Here is a 21,342-nt window from a genome sequence, read left to right as displayed (position 1 = left end):
ATCCTAATAATCCTATAGATCCTAACATGTTCTGTGTTGGTATTTTGTTCTTTTGTGAAGCTGTTATATTTGCGGCTATGTGGTCTTGTGGTATGACACTTGCTTTTGAATCGGAAGGTCCTGGGTTCGAGCCTCGCTCGGCGCATAGTTGAGTCCTTGGAGAAGCCCTTTACTCACATTATCTCACCATACTCAGGTGTAACATGAGAACCTGGCCGTTAACAGCGTTGTCTCTGTCCGAAAAAAATTGAAAATCGCCTAACAGGTGTCATGTCCCGTCATAAATTATGTTAAATGTTGCTGTTGGCCAGTGACCCCTTGTAAAGCGCTTTGAGCACGTTTAGTGGATATTGCGCTATATAAAAGCTCAATTATTATTATTATTTTATTTTTTTAATATTCATTTTATTATTCAGTTTATTCAGTCTATTCTTATTACAGTCCACAGCTTATAGCAGTCCAGCATCAATCAGTGGTGTACTCTTTACATTTCAATGGAAACCTCAGTAATCTACGTTTTCATCTTGAATTAAAATACTGTGATGGAGACTGACTATACAAACCTGAAGACCTTTACTAATACCAGCAACAAAATGGCCAATATCATAGGCAAGGGCAGAGGTCAAGGTTTCTGTGTCCAGGATAGCACCATTAAGAAATGTTCGCACTGACACCATATATGTTACATCCACATCTTCAGATTAAAAAGAAACAAAACAAAACATATTAGACTTCACTGCCAATGATAATGATAATGACAACAAAACTAACAAATAATAATGATGAAGATACTTTTAATAAACATGATAATAAGGACAAGAGTCATAATAATAATAATAATAATAATAATAATAATAATAATAATAATAATAATAATAATAATAATAATAATAATAATAATAAGAAGAAGAAGAAGAAGAAGAAGAAGAAGAAGAAGAAGAAGAAGAAGAAAAAGAAGAAGAAGACTATTCTACTACTACTACTACTACTACTACTCCTACTACTACTACTACTACTACTACTACTACTACTACTACTACTACTACTACTACTAATAATAATAATAATAATAATAATAATAATAATAATAATAATAATAATAATAATAATACAAAATATATAAATAAATAAATTAATAATAATAATAATAATAATAATAATAATAATAATAATAATTAATAATAATAATAATATAATAATAATAATAATAATAATAATAATAATAATAATCGCAAGATTTTCGCTGATCCCAATGTGTTGCAATTATCCGGAGACGAAAACTTGTTTTGATATGGATGAACACGGACCAAAATCTATATTCAGAGGTTGACACAACTTTTTATAGAGGGACAGCTGAGAAAACCAGAAAAATTTATGCGCCATTAATAAAAGAATCTGACGATAATTCATTTTGACATAATATCAGTGCGGCTATGTGGTCTAGTGGTATGACACTCGCTTTCGGATCGGAAGGTCCTGGGTTCGAGCCTCGCTCGGCGCATAGTTGAGTCCTTGGAAAAGACTCTTTACTCACATTCTCTCACCGTACTCAGGTGTAAAATGAGTACCTGGCCGTTAACAGCGTTGTCTTTGTCCGAAAAATTGTAATATCGCCTAACAGGCGTCATGTCTCGTCCTACATGTTAAATGTTGCTGTTGACCAGGGACCCCTTGTAAAGCGCATTGAGCACGTTAAGTGGATATTGCTCTATATAAATGCTCAATTTAATTTTTTTTAAATGTTCACTCGGGAGGATCATACACTACAGCACCGTTTCCTCGAGCTCCTCCTCAGGACATAAAAAAAAAAGCTGGGTGAAATTAGTTCGAGGAAACCGTGTTCGAGGTAAAAATTAGTTTGAGGAAGGAATGGTATGATAACAAAGAAGAATAAGGAAAACAAATGAAAGAACGTTCTGAAGCACCCACGGCCAATGGCATATGGAACGTCTCGAGAAGTGGACACACTGTGTTGCCCTTCCATGCGTATTAGTATTACCAACCCATATATGATCTTACCATCCTTTTTAACTGTGAGGGATGAGAAGAATTCTCCTTCCACTGTCTTGATTTCTTCCTGGCATTTGATTCCAGCGGTATTAAGTTTATCCATTGCAAGCTTTTGGCCCACTAAAAATAGAAAATAATGATTGTGGTGGTGATGATGATGAGGATGATTATAGCGGTGGTGATAGTGGTGGCTCAAATTCTATTCCATTAATGCAAAGGCATTTGTTTGTATCAATAAACAATAAATAGTAAAAATTCAATCTCGCTGTAGATGCTCGCCTTTTTATTTCAAAATAAAGTATTGTGGGGTGTTTCTTTTATTGATGAGTAAATCATACGTTTTATGTTTTAATTCCATTTTGTTGAATGTCAATTTCATTTTGTAAAACTTGCATAGTTAGCTAGGGGAATTAGGGTAAAATTGTGCAAATTAGTGATGAAAGCACCAAATTTGGTACAAAGTAACTTGAGACCACTATTAATCGATGTTGATATAGAACCACATTGAGAAATTCCTCTAACAGTGTAAAATAGGGAGATGAAAATCCGCCTATATGAGCTATATTAAAACAAAGGGGCGTAATCCATGAAATATGTGTTGTCAATTCGGCGCTTTAAAAATATATTACTTTTAGCCCGTGCAAGCGGTTGATTATTTTGTTTTAAATAATTATCATTGTTAAAAATGTGACTATGTGATATAGGATCCGTTTGGGCCGGTAGTATAGCTTTATTATGAGGACTGGAAGGGGGGTGGTGGGAGAGGAGGAGATGGTGCTGGTGTCAGTTTTACTTGTGTTGTGTTGGTCGTCATCCTGGTGAAGATGATGGTGGAGGTGATGTTGGCGATAATGATGATGATGATGATGATGAGGTGATTGTGGTGATAATAGTAGTGATGGTAGTGATGATGATGATGATGTCGATGAGGTGGTGGTGGTGCTGATCTTGGTAGTGATGATGATGATGACGAAGACGATAATGAAGATGATGATCAGGATCATGTTGATGATGTTGTGGTGGTGGTGGTAGTGGTATTGATGATGATGATGATGATGATGGTGATGATGATGATGATGATGATGATGATGATGATGATGGTGATGAGGTGATTATGGAGATAGTAGTATTGATAATGGTGATGGGGATGATGATGAGGTGGTGGTGATCGTGGTAGCGATGATGATGAAGATTATGATGATGATGATGATGATGATGATGATGATGATGATGATGATGATGATGATGATGATGAATATGGTATTGATGAGGTGGTGGTGGTGATAGTGGTAGTGATTATGGTGATGCTGGTAACTATTAATTACGAAAATGAAAGACTCTCTTGGTGACGTATATTAACATTTTTAGATGATTAGGATCCAACAAAAATCATATTTATTAGACAAATGACTGTGGAACACATTTTTTTGGGAGACTTGAGAGAATTCAACAGTAAACAGCAGCCTTTTCTAGTTTATCCTGATCTCTTTGAATTATTTTAACGGCGCAAGATAAGCCAACACCTCGTTGTCAGCTTTTTCCATGGCAGTGTGTTCAAGAAAACCTTATGTTGTCTTATTGAAGGCTAAAAATGTTTCCTTTCCTGAGGTTAGCTGTCGAGGCCTGGTAGGACCGGCTGGATTCTGTCTCTGAACCTGATTGGGTGAACATACGACTGGGTGCAACCTCTTTCACAACATTCTATGCTATACATCTTGATTAATTCAAACAATTTATGGACTCTCTCTCTCTCTCTCTCTCTCTCTCTCTCTCTCTCTCTCTCTCTCTCTCTCTTTTTTTTTTTTTTTGATCTGTTCTATACGTGAATGTTTTTTATATATAGCATGGCTCCAGAAAGGAAAGATTTTGTGAAACGCAACGAATAACAACTTAAAACAACCTAACAGAAAACATGAATAAACAACTCCAAACAGATGCTTACTATCTATAGCCCCTTATCTTAGAGTGCACAGGGTTATTAAGTCATATAAAACCAAGTAGTTTTCTGTTTCATTGTAAAACATATGTTTATTTATTTATTTATCTATTTATTTACTGATTTATTTATATAATTCGTTGTTTTTTTGTTGTTTTTTTTTTTTTGGGGGGGGGGGGGGTTGACTTTTTAATTTATGGGGGGGGGTATTTTTTTTTATTTTTTTTTTTTGACTATTTAATTTATTTATTTTTTGTTTTTTGTTTTTTTTTGACTATTTAATTTATGTTTTTTTTTGTTTGTTTGTTTTTTTTTTTTTGACTATTTAATTTATGGGTTTTTTATGTTTCTTTTTTTTTTTTGCTTGGTTTTCTTTTTTAGGTCAATATACCTAGACCTGTTTATTGTCGTATTTAAAAGACGGAGATAATTCTAAATTGGCAAAGCAACGACAAACATTGGGTGTATCCCATTCCCGAGGTTAAAAAAAGAAAAAAGAATTAAAAAACTCTAAACAATGCTACATTATTAGACTTCAGTAAATCGTTTGATAAAGTCAATAACCATACTCTGGCTATAAAACTGCGGAGATATGGAATCATGAGTAACACACACGACTGGATAATGGATTTTCTCACTAATCGTAAACAACTGAAAGAGCAATGTCAGAGTCAGCCCCAGTACTACAGGTGTGCCCCTAGGTACCGTACTGGGTCCCCTCTTGTTCTTTATCTGCATCAATGATTTGCCTGAACGATTGACGCTAGGAACTCAACTGAGACTATTTGCGGATGACAGCCTTTTGTACAGAGCAATAAGGCATAAGAGAGACTCATAAATTCTTCATCGGACCTTGATTCCAGAAAATTACCAACAAAAGGAAGATAATACACAATACACCACAACTCACTAGAAGAAGTCACCAAAGCAAAATATCTCGGAGTAACGATAAACCTGACCTGGAAAGACTACATTGCAAACATATGCAGGAAGGCAAACTCCAGCCTGTGATTCTTGAGAAGAAACATCTTCGGCTACAAAGTAACCATAAAAGAGAAATGCTATAACGTTTATGTTAGACCAACACTCGAGTAAAGCGGTAAGGTACGGGATCTCGATCACACCTCCGAAATAAGGTAAATAGAATCAATCCAAAATAGCTATAAAATTCGTTCAACAAAATCCTCAAACAAATCAAAGCCATATGTGACACCCCATTTGGAACCATTGAAGGAAAGCAGAGAGAAGAATAAACTGTATTTTACAAAGGTCAGAAAAACCAAGTCAGGTGTCATTAAACGGCCTCCAACAGAACAAGAGGAAACCTGGCAAATTTATGTTGCCACAATCGAGAGTGGACTACCATCTCCACTCGTTTCTGCCCTTCAACTATAAGACTTAGGAACAATTTGGATAACTCCCAGAAAAACAATTGGGAATGCTGCTGCTGAGCCTTCCACGAGGAAGTTTCAGCTTGAAGAGGAAGAGGAAGAAAAAGAATAAACAATTTCAGCAACAGTAAAACTAGAACTTTGTTTTGGTAATATTCAGCATTTTTTTATGTTCATAAAATGGACATGACAAATCTTCTGATAATGAACTTCCTGCGCAATCAAATCACCATTTGAGGACATGGAGAGAATCTGGACATCATTTATAATTTCTGCAGCCACGCGGATATTTTCGTTCATGTCTTTTGTCATTATTGAATGGAGGGAACCTTCATCATATTGTTGCAAAGCATACAATATGTCCTATTTCCTGTGATAACGTCATCTGAGGGAAAACGCATATTCTGCCTCCTTGGACAGTGGGATGATGAGAGATTGTCTAGATCGAGATAATTTGACAAGTTTTCTTGTGATTTCTCATTTTTCACATCGAGCCTTCTGATTTTTTGTGGCCGTATATCAAGAGCGACATAATTTGTACCAGTTGGTATCATTTTGCTTCAGGACCTCCAGTGGATCCTCAGAGCAGTCTTCAACAGACAAATCTAGCATGTCACTATCATTTTCTAATCCGTTAAAAGTATTAATACCATAGCTGGTAGAACGCTACGCTACAAAAGTCACGTACCATTGACCACAATATTTCCGCTTTGACAGAGCTGGGCATTCTAATTTTTATTTTTTTTAAATCTCTTGACAAATGAATCATTTTGACCAATCCACCTCAATACTGCACTTTGCCATTATTAATTGTAAGTAGTTAGTACAAGATTTAGTATATTGTCAATGCCATGATTTAATGGGTTAAGTGACTTGATCACGGGATTGTTGGTGATGGGGATGAGGCGATGTTCATGACGGTGATGTTAAAGATGATGATGATGATACGGACATTTTCAACCTGAAATTTGATTTGAACCATACTATTACGCAAACCACAATAATAACATAACTGTATTGAATTAGTGTGACACATAAACCTTGATGCTTAAGCGATATCTTGGTGCTCGGTATGCTGCTAATGATGATGATGACGACGATGATGATGATGATGATGATTATTATTATTATTATTATTATTATTATTATTATTATTATTATTATTATTATTATTATTTATTATTATTATTATTATTATTATTATTATTATTATTATTAGGTGGGTAAAAGGCGACAGAGTTCAAGTAGACACCGTTTCGTGACCTCGCCGACCCGAAATCAGACGACACAACTAGCCACCGCAGAATGTGATGCATTGTTTATAGATATCTTCACATGAGCGGAAGTCTATTATTTTCAAATAATTCTAATTTAATAAGACATCAAGAAAGTAAACATTATACTCTTTGAAAGCTATCGGAATATACAAAAGATATGAGAGGGGAAAAAATCATTGTTTTCTTTTTTCGTATTCGTATTCGACCACCAAAACTTTGATTTCTTCGATTTCACAATCTCATGTTCCGTGTTCCAATGCCGGTAAAATTTGAAATAACCAAATTTGCATACTTTTAGATTAAAAAAAAAATACTTTTGAAAATTATGTTACTCTCTTGGTAAATGAATGAATTTGATAAGTTGTATGTTATGAATAAATGATAAGTTATACTTCCGATTTCGATTTAAGCAACAGTGTACATGTGTACTCGGTACCGATGACGTAGTCCGTCTGTGACCTTTTGACACCAAAGCAAAATGTCGTTGTGAAGGCGGCAAGTTTCACCACCACCGTTAATTTTTACACGATTTAAATTGCTAATATCTCAGCTCTTGGAGTAATGAGAACGTGGTTCTATATCACAATTTAAACCTTAGAGCACGACCTTTTTTTCATTAAAAAATCATGCTTTCATCATTAATTTGCACAATTCGGGGGTTTTGTGTCCCTAATTCCCCTAGCTATAGTTAGTGTGTGCGACTGTTGTGTGTGTACTCGGTACGAGTGTCTCTATGGTTTGACAAGTACATATATTATAAAGCGCTTTGAGGCTTCGGCGTTTAGCGCTATAAAAGAACACTTTATTATTCTTATTATTAGAAACCCGCCGAAACCCACCGTGACCGCCCGAAGTTCTGGGAAGTGGGCAGCAGTTGGGAGTGAACCACGGACTCAGGGAAATGGACACCAAAGGGGAGGGAACCTGGGACTATGGGAGGAAGTTATCAGGAGAAAATAAATCTGGGACTATGAGAGATGCAGAACTGCGTAATTAAAATGTCAAAAATTCGTAGTTTCCAAGGGGAAAAACAGAAGTCACTATGAATAGCTTTAGAAATAAATAATTTGCTCTAAGCACAGTCCAGAAATGCTCCAAAGTCCTGAATATACAATGAGTTTTTTTTTAAATTATTAACACATTTCAGGATTGAATAACTCGAGAGCTATGAAAGATTTCCTCAAACGTTTTGTTCTTTTTTGCCACATGTGCAAAATTTATTCAAGTTTAGATTGATATGAGGTTTAATTCTGTGGGCCCTTTGGTAGCTAAGTTATGACGTCATCAATAGAAAAAGGGTAATTTTGACATAAGTAATTTATTTTGGCATGATTCTCGAACCATGACAGACAACTGACTGAAAACGTTGTCTTCTCAATTAAAGCAACCTTTTACGTGTCCGGGCATGTACACAAACACAATATTCGACATTGGAGGAAACGAAAACCAGTAGAAGTTATCGAGTGTCCTCGCAACTCACCAAAAGTCAATGTCTGGTGTGAACTAACCAGGGAAAGAGTGGTAATTAACATTTTAAAGATCCAAACTGCCCCTTAAATTTTCTATCCAACATGTTTAAAAACAGTTGTTTATTTTTGTTTTTTTTTTGTTTTTGTTTTGTTTTGTTTTTTTGTTGTTTTTTTTTTTTTTGGGGGGGGGGGGGGGGGTTGCAGAGCGATACGAAGCTGTGGACTGTAAAAAGTATTAAACAAAAATGAATATATAACAACTTCAGAAGAGAACAAAACACCAAAAACGTCCGCTGAAGAAGGGTTTTGATAGCGAAACGTCCCGTGTTTGGTATTTTTGTCTTTTTTGAAGATGTTATATTCATTTTTTGTGTTTTGTTTTACTATTCCTTTCAGTAAACGGTAGTACTGACCCTTTCAGAAGTTGTCCTTTAAATTACCTTATTAACAACAAAAAAGTTGAACTTACTTTGAAAATCCGGTAACTTGGAGTCTACATGATTGACTATTTTCACTAAATATCCTTCATCACACACTTTCTCCACGTGTGCATTGCTGTGCTCACGTTCTACCACTGCATGGTAGTTCCGGTCATCGTATCCGTTAAGCGGTTTCAACGACACGACTGTCAACCCATAATTCTTCTTGAGCATCGAGATGACCTGGTCGTCATTTGAAATGTGAGGACAGATTGACACTTGGGGTGTCTCCATCACTGATCTGGAGCATCAAAATGAACAAAAGAAACCCCTTTAACATCAAGATTGTATTTCTCTAGAATTATCATTTTTCCAATCATATGTGGGAAGGGGGGACGAAGTGGCCGTGTGGTTAAGGCATTGCACTGTGACCCAGAAAATCACGGGTTCGTCATTTGATATGTGAGGACACACTGACACTTGGGGTGTCTCCATCACTGATCTGGAGCATCAAAATGAACACGAAAACCTTTTAATTTTAACATCAAGATTGTATTTCTCTAGAATTATCATTTTTCCAATCACATAAGTGTGTGTGAGGGGGGGGGGGGACTAATTTCACCCATCCTGTGTAAAAAATTGGATTAATTATAATTGAAGGATTTTAAAACAATGCGACCTGTGATTTCGACCTGATGATTTGCTGTGACATTGATGTGCAGCGCCGCAAATTGAGCAAAGGCGAGGTAACTTGCTCAGCGGCGTGTGATCGAACTCGGTACCTTTCGGGTACGAAGCAAAGACCGTACCGCTGAGCCAGGCTGCACCCCTCATTAAAACAAAAACAAAAACAAACAAAAACTATTTCAAGTTGAGGAAATTAAACACACAGTTTCAATTCATTAATTAATCTTAACTCAAATTTAATTAAGCTAATATCAAAGATCAAGCATCACAATATAAGATATCCACACTCCGATAGAATTGAAGGTTCCTGGCAGCCCAGAACAATCCCTGGCAACCTGGAAAGCCCGTGAAACCCCAGAACATTCACTGCACCCTAGAAAGAGTCCAGGCCATACCACTGCACAAGGCATCATTCCCTGTCTCAAGAAGAATGTCAGCTAGAATCAACCAAGCCTGGTTTGGAAGTCTTCAAGAAACGCAACTTGAGATTGATAGCCGGCTGGATTAAAGATAAGCCAAACGAGCGTATACCATTCTCAAATTAAGAGCCCAGTGACACATATGATTAAAATTAATTCATTAAATTAATAAATAATAAATTAGATCCACTCAATTAGACCCATTCTTTCTGTTCTCAATAAATACAGGATTATTAGATAAAAGTGTAAAATAAATATACATCATCCATAATCTTCATTCTACCTTCCACTTATTCCTCTCTATCTTCTCCTTTTTTTCATGGAATTGTTATTATTGTACTGGGTGTTACTCTTGTCTTAACTCACTTGTTATTATTACAATTGGTTAAAAGGGACCTGAAGGTATTCTTAATCACTCGTAGTTAAACCCGAGTCGTTTGTAGTGTAGGTTGAGTGGCGCAGCTGGTAACGATAGCCATAGCGCGCATACTAGACCATTGAGCTTATCATTTATTGAACTCGAACCGACTTCAAACACAAATCCCCCGCCACAATCATCACTACCACCACTAATACTACCACTACAACCACATCATCATTATCACTACCCGCATTACTACAAAACACCACCACCACCACCACATCATCACTACAACTATTACTACAACAACTACATCATATCGACCACCACTACTACAACCACCAATACATGATCATGATCTCTACCACCACTATTACAACGATCACCACAACTTCATTATCTCTACTACCACTTCCACCATCATCACACCACATTATCATCACTAACACCACTACTACGACCACCAGCATCACCATAATTTCAAGCACCCACTTCGTAATTATCTCTACCACCTACACAGCGATTCATACATTTTTATTAGCCATTATCTGATTTTGGAGGGGGGGTTTTTATATGAAGAAGAAGAAGAAATAAACGTAACGGTAGCCCTATTCGTTCTCAAGGTCGAAGAGCATCAACCGCCACTGCCGTACGTAAGGACAAATAATTTGTTTACACTATTCGTACTTCACATTAAAGCTGGGCAACATTCCGTTTTTGTTTTTACTGAGCTAGATTCGATTCCACGTAATTACATGATATATCCGTATTGTCTTAAAAATACGGTGACAAATATATACAACAGCCTTCCCGTCAATTACCCTGTGCTAGACACTTTTTAAGAATATGACCTGAAGGACGAATAGACACTCCATAAACGGAAAGTCGATTGGTGGTTGGTGACATTTTGTCTACAGTATTATACTGCACACACAAAAAAAGACCAGATTTCGTATAATTCCTGTTTCCCCTTTAAAATTATCCCGCTATTGGTTAGTGTATTTAGTATTTAAAAATTGTAATTTGTGTGCAGTCTTCTTTAGTGGCCAGAAATTTCTGTACGTTTTTCGATACTTTGGTGCTAGCATACATGTATTAGTGTCGTATCTTGAAAATTTGATAAGCCAAAGTAGGTCAGAAGTTAATGTTACATAGGACTATTGCCCGATTTGGAAGTGTATTTAAGGTCAGTGTTCTACCTGATGATATCTACATGATTGACAACTTAACATTTATCATGGGCTTATTTGTAAAACTGGTCATGTAGGGAGATGTAAAGAGATGATTTTTTTCATCACACATCATTAAAGTCGGATCAAAACCGTATAGTCTAGATCATAATAATCCTATAGATCGTAACATGTTCTGTGTTGTTTTTTAAAATTCTTTGTTGAAGCTGTTATATTCATTTTTGTTTACTACGTTGGTAAATTATGCCTGAGCGCGAGATATCTCCATGACATTTACTGTATCGTTTCCTTCTAAAGCTTACTCTCATAGCAGTTGACTGGAATTTACATCTTTAATAAAGGATTCATTTATTTTTCCTTGAATATTTTTTTAATCTGCATTTTATTTTCTACTAGTACTGATCACCTAGCTTAATTTCATCCATTCTCAATACATTTAAAAACATTATGGAATCCGAATTGACTCCATAAAAAAGAATGATGGAATGAAGATAATAAAATGAAGAGGTTAACTCTCTTCTTACCGATCATTTTCAGTATTTTCCCAAAAGGTGGGCTTACCCAGCAGAAAAATGGATTTTTTAAACTCAAACAATCTCTCCACAAAACAACTTTATGATTATGTTCTTATTAATTAAACAAGGAACATTGCGATGTACAAAATAAATCTGAATAAGAAAAAAATGTATATACAGTGTCGTAACAAATGTGACGTTTTTGCTGTAGGTGGTAATTAGAGGGTTAAAAGAAATATGATACCTGATGCTTATCAAAATTACAATTGATCGTACATTATATCGTATAAAAAAAAATTAGATGTATTCTATTGTATCTTTACAATAGAGACAAAGACCCTTTTTGACTCATTACAGTACTTATTATATGTAGAAAGAACTTCGTTTTTCTATTGAAAGCTGTAATTTTGAGTAAAACTAAATCTTGTGCATAACAGGGTGGGCATGGGCGTAAAAGAAGCAATTCTTTGCATTGTCACAGCAAATATTTAATTTGTAATTTTTAAAAAATGCACCCAAGTATAGATAGGCTTTCTTTGAATTCTCACAGCAGCACACTCGTAAATGATGCTCTGTAATTATCATCATACAAAACGTTCTTATACTTTTTCACAATATTTTGATTATCTTTCAATATTTTTGGACTGCCCATCCTTGTGGCAACAAATCCATTTTCAAATTTAAATTTTACTGCTTGAAATTTTCTCCCTTGATAATTCCTTTACTAGGGCATTAATTCAAGTCAATAACACCCTTACAACTTTATTTAAACCCTGTTTAGATATCATAGATAATTGATCAAAGACACACATTCACGCTGTGCTGTCCAAAATGTAGGTTACAAGTAGAAATTAGCAATGAATTGCAACCTTATGTTACAAGTGTTTAATCCGTCATTGACACACATTCAATTATAAGGGAGTATCAGGCTATGGATAGTATGAAGTTGACGTCACTCAGGTCTTTGTTATTCCTTTTTGCCAACCGCTTTTCTGAGTAATTCTCACTAAACTGTATTAACCAGACTACTATAAAGTTCAAGGTTACACAAAGTTTTGTGTGTTGGTCCGTTATACTTCCGGATGGCAATGTTGTGAGCTTCTTAGCCAAGCGCAAACTATCTATACATTAATAATAATAGCTACGTCCAACATTACCCGGGAGATGACTGACTGCTACTGGCGTTACATTATTGCTTGTTCTCACATTTTTTGACAACCATGATGAGTTCTTGATATTCGATATGACAGATGGCGTTGTAGTCAGTTTACAGATGCCTTTGCAGATTAATTAGACATTACACCTTTACACTTGTTCTTGTGGGATCATCCAAAAACACAAATACAAATACATTTAGACATTCTCCCTTCACCCAAAATATAACATTTCCTTACGTGTTAGCCGTACTTTTTAAAGCTCTAGGTCGGTCTACTGAAGAGAATTGACTTTTTTGGTTGTCGTCGACAATTGCTAGGTTGTAGTATATAATGAGTAATTTATAGTTTCCAGTGTTATCTTTAACAGATCCTCATCGAATACACTCACTCTGCATTATGTGTCGCCATTGAATAATATATTATTAACCAACTATTGTCAACTACGTTTTAATATTTAACGGATAATCGTGTGTGATGATAGGAAACCATCAACACAAAATGGAATTCAAACCAACTCAAGTGAAATTATATAGGTGACATTTCAGCTGGTAATACAATAAAAACTGGTTAAACCAAAAATGTCTAAACTGAAAAGACCGTCAAACCGAAAGGAAATCAAAATGTCTGATTTTCTTCTTTGTCTCTGTTACCCAAGTATAGATAAAACGAAAGCCACAATGCTCAAACAATCTTTAAACCGAAAAGAAATTGCCGAATAACTGAATAAGCTAAGAAAAAAAATGCCCATAACCAACAACATTCCCGTTACACAAAGGTCCCCTCTTGCTCTCTCCATTCAACACCCCTCGCACTCCTCCGTTAAAACACTCTTCACTTTGCCATTAATTCCTCCTTCAACCACTGCCCACATTAATCCACAACGCCGTATTCGTCTCTCTCTCTCTCTCTCTCTCTCTCTCTCTCTCTCTCTCCTCTCTCTCTCTCTCTCTCTCTCTCTCTCTCTCTCTAATCCACCACTTACATCCCCTCCCAACCAATCCCACCCAGACCACACCAGTTCATTCCTACTTCAAGGTGAGAACACAATGTGCTGGTTGAGAGCAGTGATGTTGTGTAGCTCCAAAACGATAACATTGTATAATACTATTGTTTGCTTTGGCAACTACTACCACAACGTATACATATTGTAGAAACAACCCCCACCCACCAACCCACCCCCACACAAACAAACATACACACACGCACACACACACACAAATATTATATACTCACATAAACACATTACACTGCTTCAACTCCAAATTGCCAAAGTTGAACAATTTGATGCAATGCATTGTCTGTGTCAGTGGAATAATATTATCCCTTGAAAATCATTATATATATATATATATATATATATATATATATATATATATATATATATATATATATATATATATGGTTGAGGAGAGTTAGCTGGAATCACGTAGAGTTTGGGGTACAGAAAATGATCTTCAACTACGTTGTGCGAATACATCTGGAAACTAAAGGACTCAAACACACAACACAACATCACACAGAACATCGCCTCAAAACAAAACAAAAAACAAAACAAAGAAAGCTTAACAGTAAACACACACAAAATGCAACTTATGCCTAAACGAGAAATATCATATAGTAAAAAAACAAAAAACAACCCAACACGCTACACTAAACAGAAAGAGAGAGAGAGAGAGAGAGAGAGAGAGAGAGAGAGAGAGAGAGAGAGAGAGAAAGAGGGATGTTCAGATCGTGTTTACACAGGAGAAAATGTTTACTGTCCAATACACACTACACAAGTCAATGAAACAACCACTACCCCAGACGCCCCCCCCTTCCCAGCCCAACACCATACCACACCAGCTCGCATAGACACACACACACACACACACACACACACACACATACACGTGCGCAACAAACATTTATAGTCTGGTTAATACAGTTTAGTAAGAATTACGGATAAAAAATGGATGGCAAAAAAAAAAAAAAAAAAAATAATAAAGATGTGAGTGATGTCAACTTCGTTCTATAATATTATATAGAAAAGTGTTACTGATACTATCATGAAGAAGATATCATCCAATGGTACGCAAAAAATCCGATTGTTTTCTTATCACCATTATCGTTTCCTTTTTATCAGATTAATATAATCAGCAAATTTCTGATCCCCATTTTATATGACCTTTTAAGAGTATTAATCGGCTACCAAAAGATCTCATTTCCATCTTTTCTTGCTTAAGTCTTATTGTAAGACTTCGACTGCCTGATATTTTGAAAAATCAAAACCATAACCTAAGTGTTTGTAGAAATTGCTGTCGTGAATCCTTTTTATGATCATCATTTAATATAAAAAGACAAGAAAACGATCTCTGTACATGAAAATAATTCTTTCTAAATGAAAACAAAAAACACGAGAATACTAATTTTTTTTACTCAATGTGTTTACGTGGATTAAATAGACACAGTCCAGATATTTCTTGACCACACAAATGATAATCCTGCATGTAGAATGCAAGCAAGATTCACGAATACCACTACAAAATAATCTTATTATGCTTCACATACTACACAACACGGTATAGTAACAGGCGAGACTTCAGTGCACTTATCTCAGTGATAAGAGGACACCTAATCGCGAAGTCCGTTCATTTCAGTGACCGATTGCAGGAGATTAAAGGGTAACATATCCTACTTTCAATCACTTTTAGTATTGTGTATATACTCTAACACGGTTTCCTGGTTTCCTCGAACTCACTCGAATGCCCCGATTTTTTCGCTTATTATTCTTTGTTATCATTCCATTCGTTCCTCGAACTAATTTTTATCTCGCACAAGGTTTCCTCCTCGAACTAATTCCACCCATCCAACGTAAAAACAAACCAAAAAAAAATCAATAAAATGATATTTTATGCGCCCGGTGATTTCGACCACTGACGAGTTACTGTGACAATGACAGCTACGTCTGTGTATATCCTGTGTATTTACCTACACTGCAGGTGTGTCTACCACTCATACTCATACACTCCACCGCCCTTTCGCAACACCTAATCTACTTATTCCTAGCACTTCGATATTCGTTCTAATTTTCAATACCATGCGCCCTGATTTGCAAATTGCTGTTTTTGTTTTTAGTTTTTGTGCTATCATTCGTCAGTTCGCGGTTAACAACTATATATTATGTCAGGGGCAAAATACACTTTATATTAAATTTTCGGGTCAAAAACAAAACCACTGAAAGGTTTATTCGACTAATTTTAATCAAACATACGATAAAAATAACAGACGAAATGTTCAAGAGTGTATACATTGTATGTTGATTGAATAATCCGAGACTCATATCATACAATAATAGTAAACAAAGACATTCATGTCAATAGCTTGCCAGGCATAACAACAAAAGGTCATATGACATTAAACTGGAAACAGCAATTGTATTAAGTTATCAGACCCGCTGATATATAAACGTTGATAGTACCAAAAAAAAACAATAAATAAAAAACGCTGAAGACAGAACTGTCATCTATTTCCGCTTCAAGTTTGCCCTTTCCAATGTACAGGGTAATCATGAGAAAGTGACCTTTGCACAGAGTTCACGTGGTGGTCATATGAATAATTTGAAAGGTCATCAGCGTCATGAAATATAAGTGTATTTTAAATGACGGAATGACCTAGAAAGTGCATTGTCCTATATACCAAGCTATAACATGTCTTATGATAAAACCGTGGTGAGGACATGTTTTGGATGAGTACGTTAAAATCATCTCATTTCGCTCACCCTAAACTTAGCCTAACTTATAGCCCTACACTTGTGAGGCTATGTGGTCTATGTGGTATGATGCTCGTTTTCGGATCGGAAGGTCCTGGGTTCGAGTTGAGTCTTTGGAAAAGGCTCTTTATTCACTTTCTTTCACCGTACTCAGGTGTAAAATGAGTACCTGGCCGTTAACAGCACCGTCTCTGTCCGGAAAAAAAATGTAATATCGCCTAACAGTACAGGCGTCATGTCCCGTCCTAAATGTTAAGTGTAGCTGTTGGCCAGGGACCATTGTAAAGCGCGTTGAACACTTTTAGTGGATATTGCTCTATATAAAAGCTCTTTTTTACATTAGGACTTGTCTTTTGGCGTCATTTATAGATTAGTGCACGTCCTAATGAGTCGGTTATGTGGTTTTTAGAGCCTTTTATATTACTCTACCCTGAAGGAGTACAGTTGAGTACAGTAGTGACTATCGCATTAACTCTCTCCTTCACCAGCTATTTTCAGAGTTGTATCCGAAACTTCATACTCACTCAACACAAAAAAAAGTTTCCAAACAGATTAGCAACGAATATATACTATATTTTGTTCCAAAAAATTAGCTCTGCAACAGTGTCGAATTTTGAATGGCTATAACTATAACAAAATGAAATCAGAATAAGAAAATTGTTGGTTGATTCGTAACGAATGTGACGATTTTCCTATGGAAGGTAAGGAAGGGGTTAAAACGTGGCGTTGATCTTCTGAGCTGATGCCAAAAATAACATGGGTTGTTTATCACAATGTTGAGTGAATTATTGGCAGTATAGGTAGGTACATCTCGAATTTTCGGATGGCCCGAACGATTGCTAAGCATTCTTTTTCTACTGTGGCATAATTTCTCTCCGCTGGGTTAAGCTTCCGGCTGGCATATGCTATGGGGTGTAGTACAGGGTCATCATTTATTGCATCCTTTTGCATTAGGACAGTACCGATAGCTGTTCCGCCGGTGTGTGTCTGTCCGCAGTACAAATGGTTTTGTAGGATGTGGGCAAATGTAATTATGGGTTGGCAAGTTAATTATTCCATCAGTGGCTGAAAGGCGTGTTCGCATTGTGGCGTTCAGTCCAGTCGACAGTGTCGGTGCTGCTATTCTCGTGAGATCAGCGAGATGGGCGGCAATCTGGTTAAAAAGTCTTTAATAAACCTTTGATAGAAACTACACATTTCGATAAAGAATTGAACATTTTTCTTTGTCCTTGGTCTAGGTGCGTTTTTCGTCTTTTCGACATTTTTTTGTTTTAAAAAAAAATTAAAATTTTAAAATTGAACTTTTATATAGAGCAATATCCACTGAACGTGCTCAAAGCGCTTTACAAGGAGTCCCCGGCCAACAGCAACAAGTAACATTTAGGACGGGACATGACGCCTGTTAGGCGAAATTACATTTTTTGTTTCGAATAGAGACAACGCTGTTAACGGCCAGGTACTCATTTTACAGCTCAGTACGGTGAGAGAATGTGAGATAAGAGTCTTCTCCAAGGACTCAACTATGCGCCGAGCAAGGCTCGAACCCAGGACCGTCTGATCCGAAATACCACTAGACCACATTTTTTTTGTTCAGACTGAAGTGTTCCTCGATTTGATTGATAACCTAGGAAGTCAAGTGTTTGGTATCTGTTTCAGGTCATGCAAATGTTTTCCAGTTGGGTGATTCAACTAAAATGTCGTCGATAAAATGGAGAATCTGGTTGTTTTGTCGTGGGGTAAGTTATTTTCTCATCATTCGTGAGAATATTCTAAGGCGCGTCATGCAGTCCAAAAGGCATGGTGGTAGGTTCGTAATGTCCTGAAGAATTGCCATAGGCTAAGAATGTCCTGAATAGGGGATGAACAGTGTGTTTAGGAATATCTGCAGCCTGGTTCAACTTTTTGAAGCAGTTTTGTAAGGTTGAGTCATTGTTTTGTGCGCCTTTCGTTTCTCGGGGTGCTGGATTTATAGTCAGGTTTGTCTCCTCATTTTGTTTATGCTGAGATCCTATAATAACAGGAAAGGCTTGGATTGGTGCTGTTGGTGCGGCGATGAAGAGATATCGAGCTCCGATAATTATAAGGGGTGAGTATGCTTCCAGCACTGCAGCTTTCATTTCTCCATGTACGAAAGGACATTTGTTTATGACAATCCGAGCTATTGGAAGACAAAGGGGTGGGTAATTAAGCGATGCGAATTGTATGTCTAGTTGATCACCTGTGTATTGGTCTGCCTTGACTAAATTCGGTCGGACAACCGTAGAATAGTCAAGTCCTGTGTCATAAAGGGTGGTACATAATTCACCATTCATTATTACTGATCCAGTAGTCGGGTAAGGGTTTGTTGCAGTTTCTGATTTATCTAGTTTGCATGATGATAATAAATCTCCCGCAAGTCGCTTTCTTGGTTTTTGTCCAGAAATCCGCTGTGTTGTGAGTCGTTGGCTTGCAATGAGAACAGAATATAGTTTTGTGATGTATGGCAGATTGTGGCCAATGTGGTGGTTTGATTTTTCCAATTTCAAGGCTTCTTAACTTCGTCCGAGTATCGCAGGTCGTGCATGTTCATTCGTCATGTCAGATCTCCGCTCCGCCTTGCTTTCCTCTTGAGCCTCGTAGTACCGATCGGCGTACAATGTGACATCTTTTAAGGTTGTAGCTCAGGGCATTCAGTGTGTGGTAGCCTTGTTGTAGCTCCGTTTTGTCTTATAAAATTGCACACTTCTGATGGCAGCGAGTCCAGGGTTTGTTCTAGCAAGATAAGATGAGTGAGTCCATCGTAGTCTTCTCTATATTGTGCGGCTATGTGGTCTAGTGGTATGACACTCGTTTTCGGATCGGAACATCCTGGCGCATAGTTGAGTCCTTGGAAAAGGCTCTTTACTCACATTCTCTCACCGTACTCAGGTGTAAAATGAGTGTCTGGCCGTTAACAGCGTTGTCTTTGTCCGAAAAATTGTAATATCGCCCAACAGGCGTCATGTCCCGTCCTACATGTTAAATGTTGCTGTTGACCAGGGACCCCTTGTAAAGCGCTTTCAGCACATTTAGTGGATATTGCGTTATATAAAGCTCTCTTTTTTTTCTCCAAATTGTGACATTTGTAGCCATCTTTGAAATAAGAATCTGAGTTGTTCCGTCAGTTGAGTGTAAGTTTCGTACCTTTGATTCTTGGCCGATCGGAAGCGGTTCTTGTATGAAGTGGTGGTGACTTCAAAGTGATGGTGAAGAGTCTCTTTTATTTCCGTGTATGATTTCTGTACCGAAGATGTCAGTAAGCTGTAACGATGGTATGCTCTTCCTTTGAGCAAAGTTGACAATTTTAACGATCATTTGTCTGGGGTTAGATTGTCGTTTTCTGCCATCCGTTCAAAGCGGTGTATGTATTCATCCAATGGTCCTTATTTCTTGTTGACTGGGTCCGTGTGGAATTTTCGGCTGGGGTCAATCGTGGGTGTAGTACCGAAAGGTGACCTATCAGGTGACGACAGGGTAGTTGACAGTGCTCTTGTTCACACCCCTATCTCTAGTTCTGTTTGTTTTTCTCTATGTGTATTTCTAACTCTTATGTGCACATTTCTAGTTCACGTGTGCGCATTTTAGCTCACTCGCGTTTCTTTTCCTCCTCTCTTCTCATTTCTTCCTATCTCCGCTGTTCAAGTCCTCTGGAACTGCTGCGTCTAATTCTTCCCTGATGAATTGATTTATTTCCACATTTGATCTGATATTCCCATTTCTTCCGCCAGAACACGGAGTTCTTTGCACAGTTTAATGCGATCCATTGTGGAATTAGTTTGCTTAATTGTATATAAATATTCATATAAGGGTATTTGTTGTTAAATAGAGAATTGTTATTTTAAGTAAGCAGGTAATTGTGACCAGAATGAAAGAGGGAGTTAACTCGGTTATTATTTTTGACTGACTTTGTTTACAAGTGGTATGAGCACTAAATAGCTGAGTTACTTTGTGATGAATTAAGAGGAAGGGGTGTTATTATTTATTTATGTATTCATTTATTAATGTATACACACACACACACACACACACACACACAAACATATATATATATATATATATATATATATATATATATATATATATATATATATATATATATATAAGTAATAATCACAAAAGGCTGGTCTGTAACTCTGTACTAAGCCTGGTTGTAAATCATCATAACGTTCATTTTACGAAGTAACCACAAGATACTATTTGCTTTCTCTAAATATGTAAGGTTTGTAATCAACGAAAAGGGACATAATAAAAACATTCACAATACATTCAATCATTATAACTGGCAATAATAGTATGCATGGAATAATGATAGTGACATCATAACAACAGATTTTTATAACATTACTTAAATTGAGTAACTTAGTGAAGAGGATGGTTTCAATCTTTTTTGGTAATGTGGTGAGGCATACAAATTATGATTAAGAATAAATGTTAAACTTGTAAATTAATTACTACCAGAGATTTGAGAGCCCCAATTATATTTACTATCAAAATGAGTGGATAAATCTCCAAATTATTATTATTATTATTATTATTATTATTATTATTATTATTATTATTATTATTATTATTCCCTGAAGAGAGTCCCCAATATTGTCGCAATCTGTAGGATAGTGGCGAGTGAAGATAAGACAAATGGAAGTAAAGTAGTTTTCCCCAGATACAGAAGTCGCCTATGACCTCTTTCACCCTGCTATAGATGAGTTAAGATCCTGGCAACTAGATAGTGATAAAGTTTTAATTTA

At 36.5% G+C, this 21,342-nt stretch overlaps 1 protein-coding gene across 6 annotated transcripts in view; it reads right to left on the bottom strand.

Annotated features, from left to right (window-relative positions):
* LOC144978674 (hydroxylysine kinase-like) overlaps positions 1-15,896 on the bottom strand; it is a 69,220-nt gene extending 53,324 nt beyond the window's left edge. Inside the window, exons 1-4 of one of the 6 annotated variants that reach the window (XM_078925049.1) lie at positions 15,799-15,896; positions 8,553-8,803; positions 2,020-2,130; positions 564-694 (exon numbers count right to left, since the gene is read on the bottom strand). In XM_078925049.1, coding sequence (XP_078781175.1) covers positions 564-694; positions 2,020-2,130; positions 8,553-8,796 — 486 coding nt within the window. In that variant the 5' untranslated portion in view covers positions 8,797-8,803; positions 15,799-15,896. The other 5 variants (XM_078925050.1, XM_078925044.1, XM_078925046.1 and 2 more) reach the window with 5 other exon arrangements.
* Positions 15,897-21,342: the final 5,446 nt, after the last annotated feature.

The sequence above is a fragment of the Berghia stephanieae genome, chromosome 8 (genome assembly GCF_034508935.2).
Source record: "Berghia stephanieae isolate SIO BIC M18660-M18661 chromosome 8, UCSD_Bste_1.3, whole genome shotgun sequence".
Classification (NCBI taxonomy): Eukaryota; Metazoa; Mollusca; class Gastropoda; order Nudibranchia; family Aeolidiidae; genus Berghia; species Berghia stephanieae.
The sequence above is the reverse complement of the archived record's forward strand: the minus strand, read 5'-3'. Positions and strand labels throughout refer to the sequence as shown.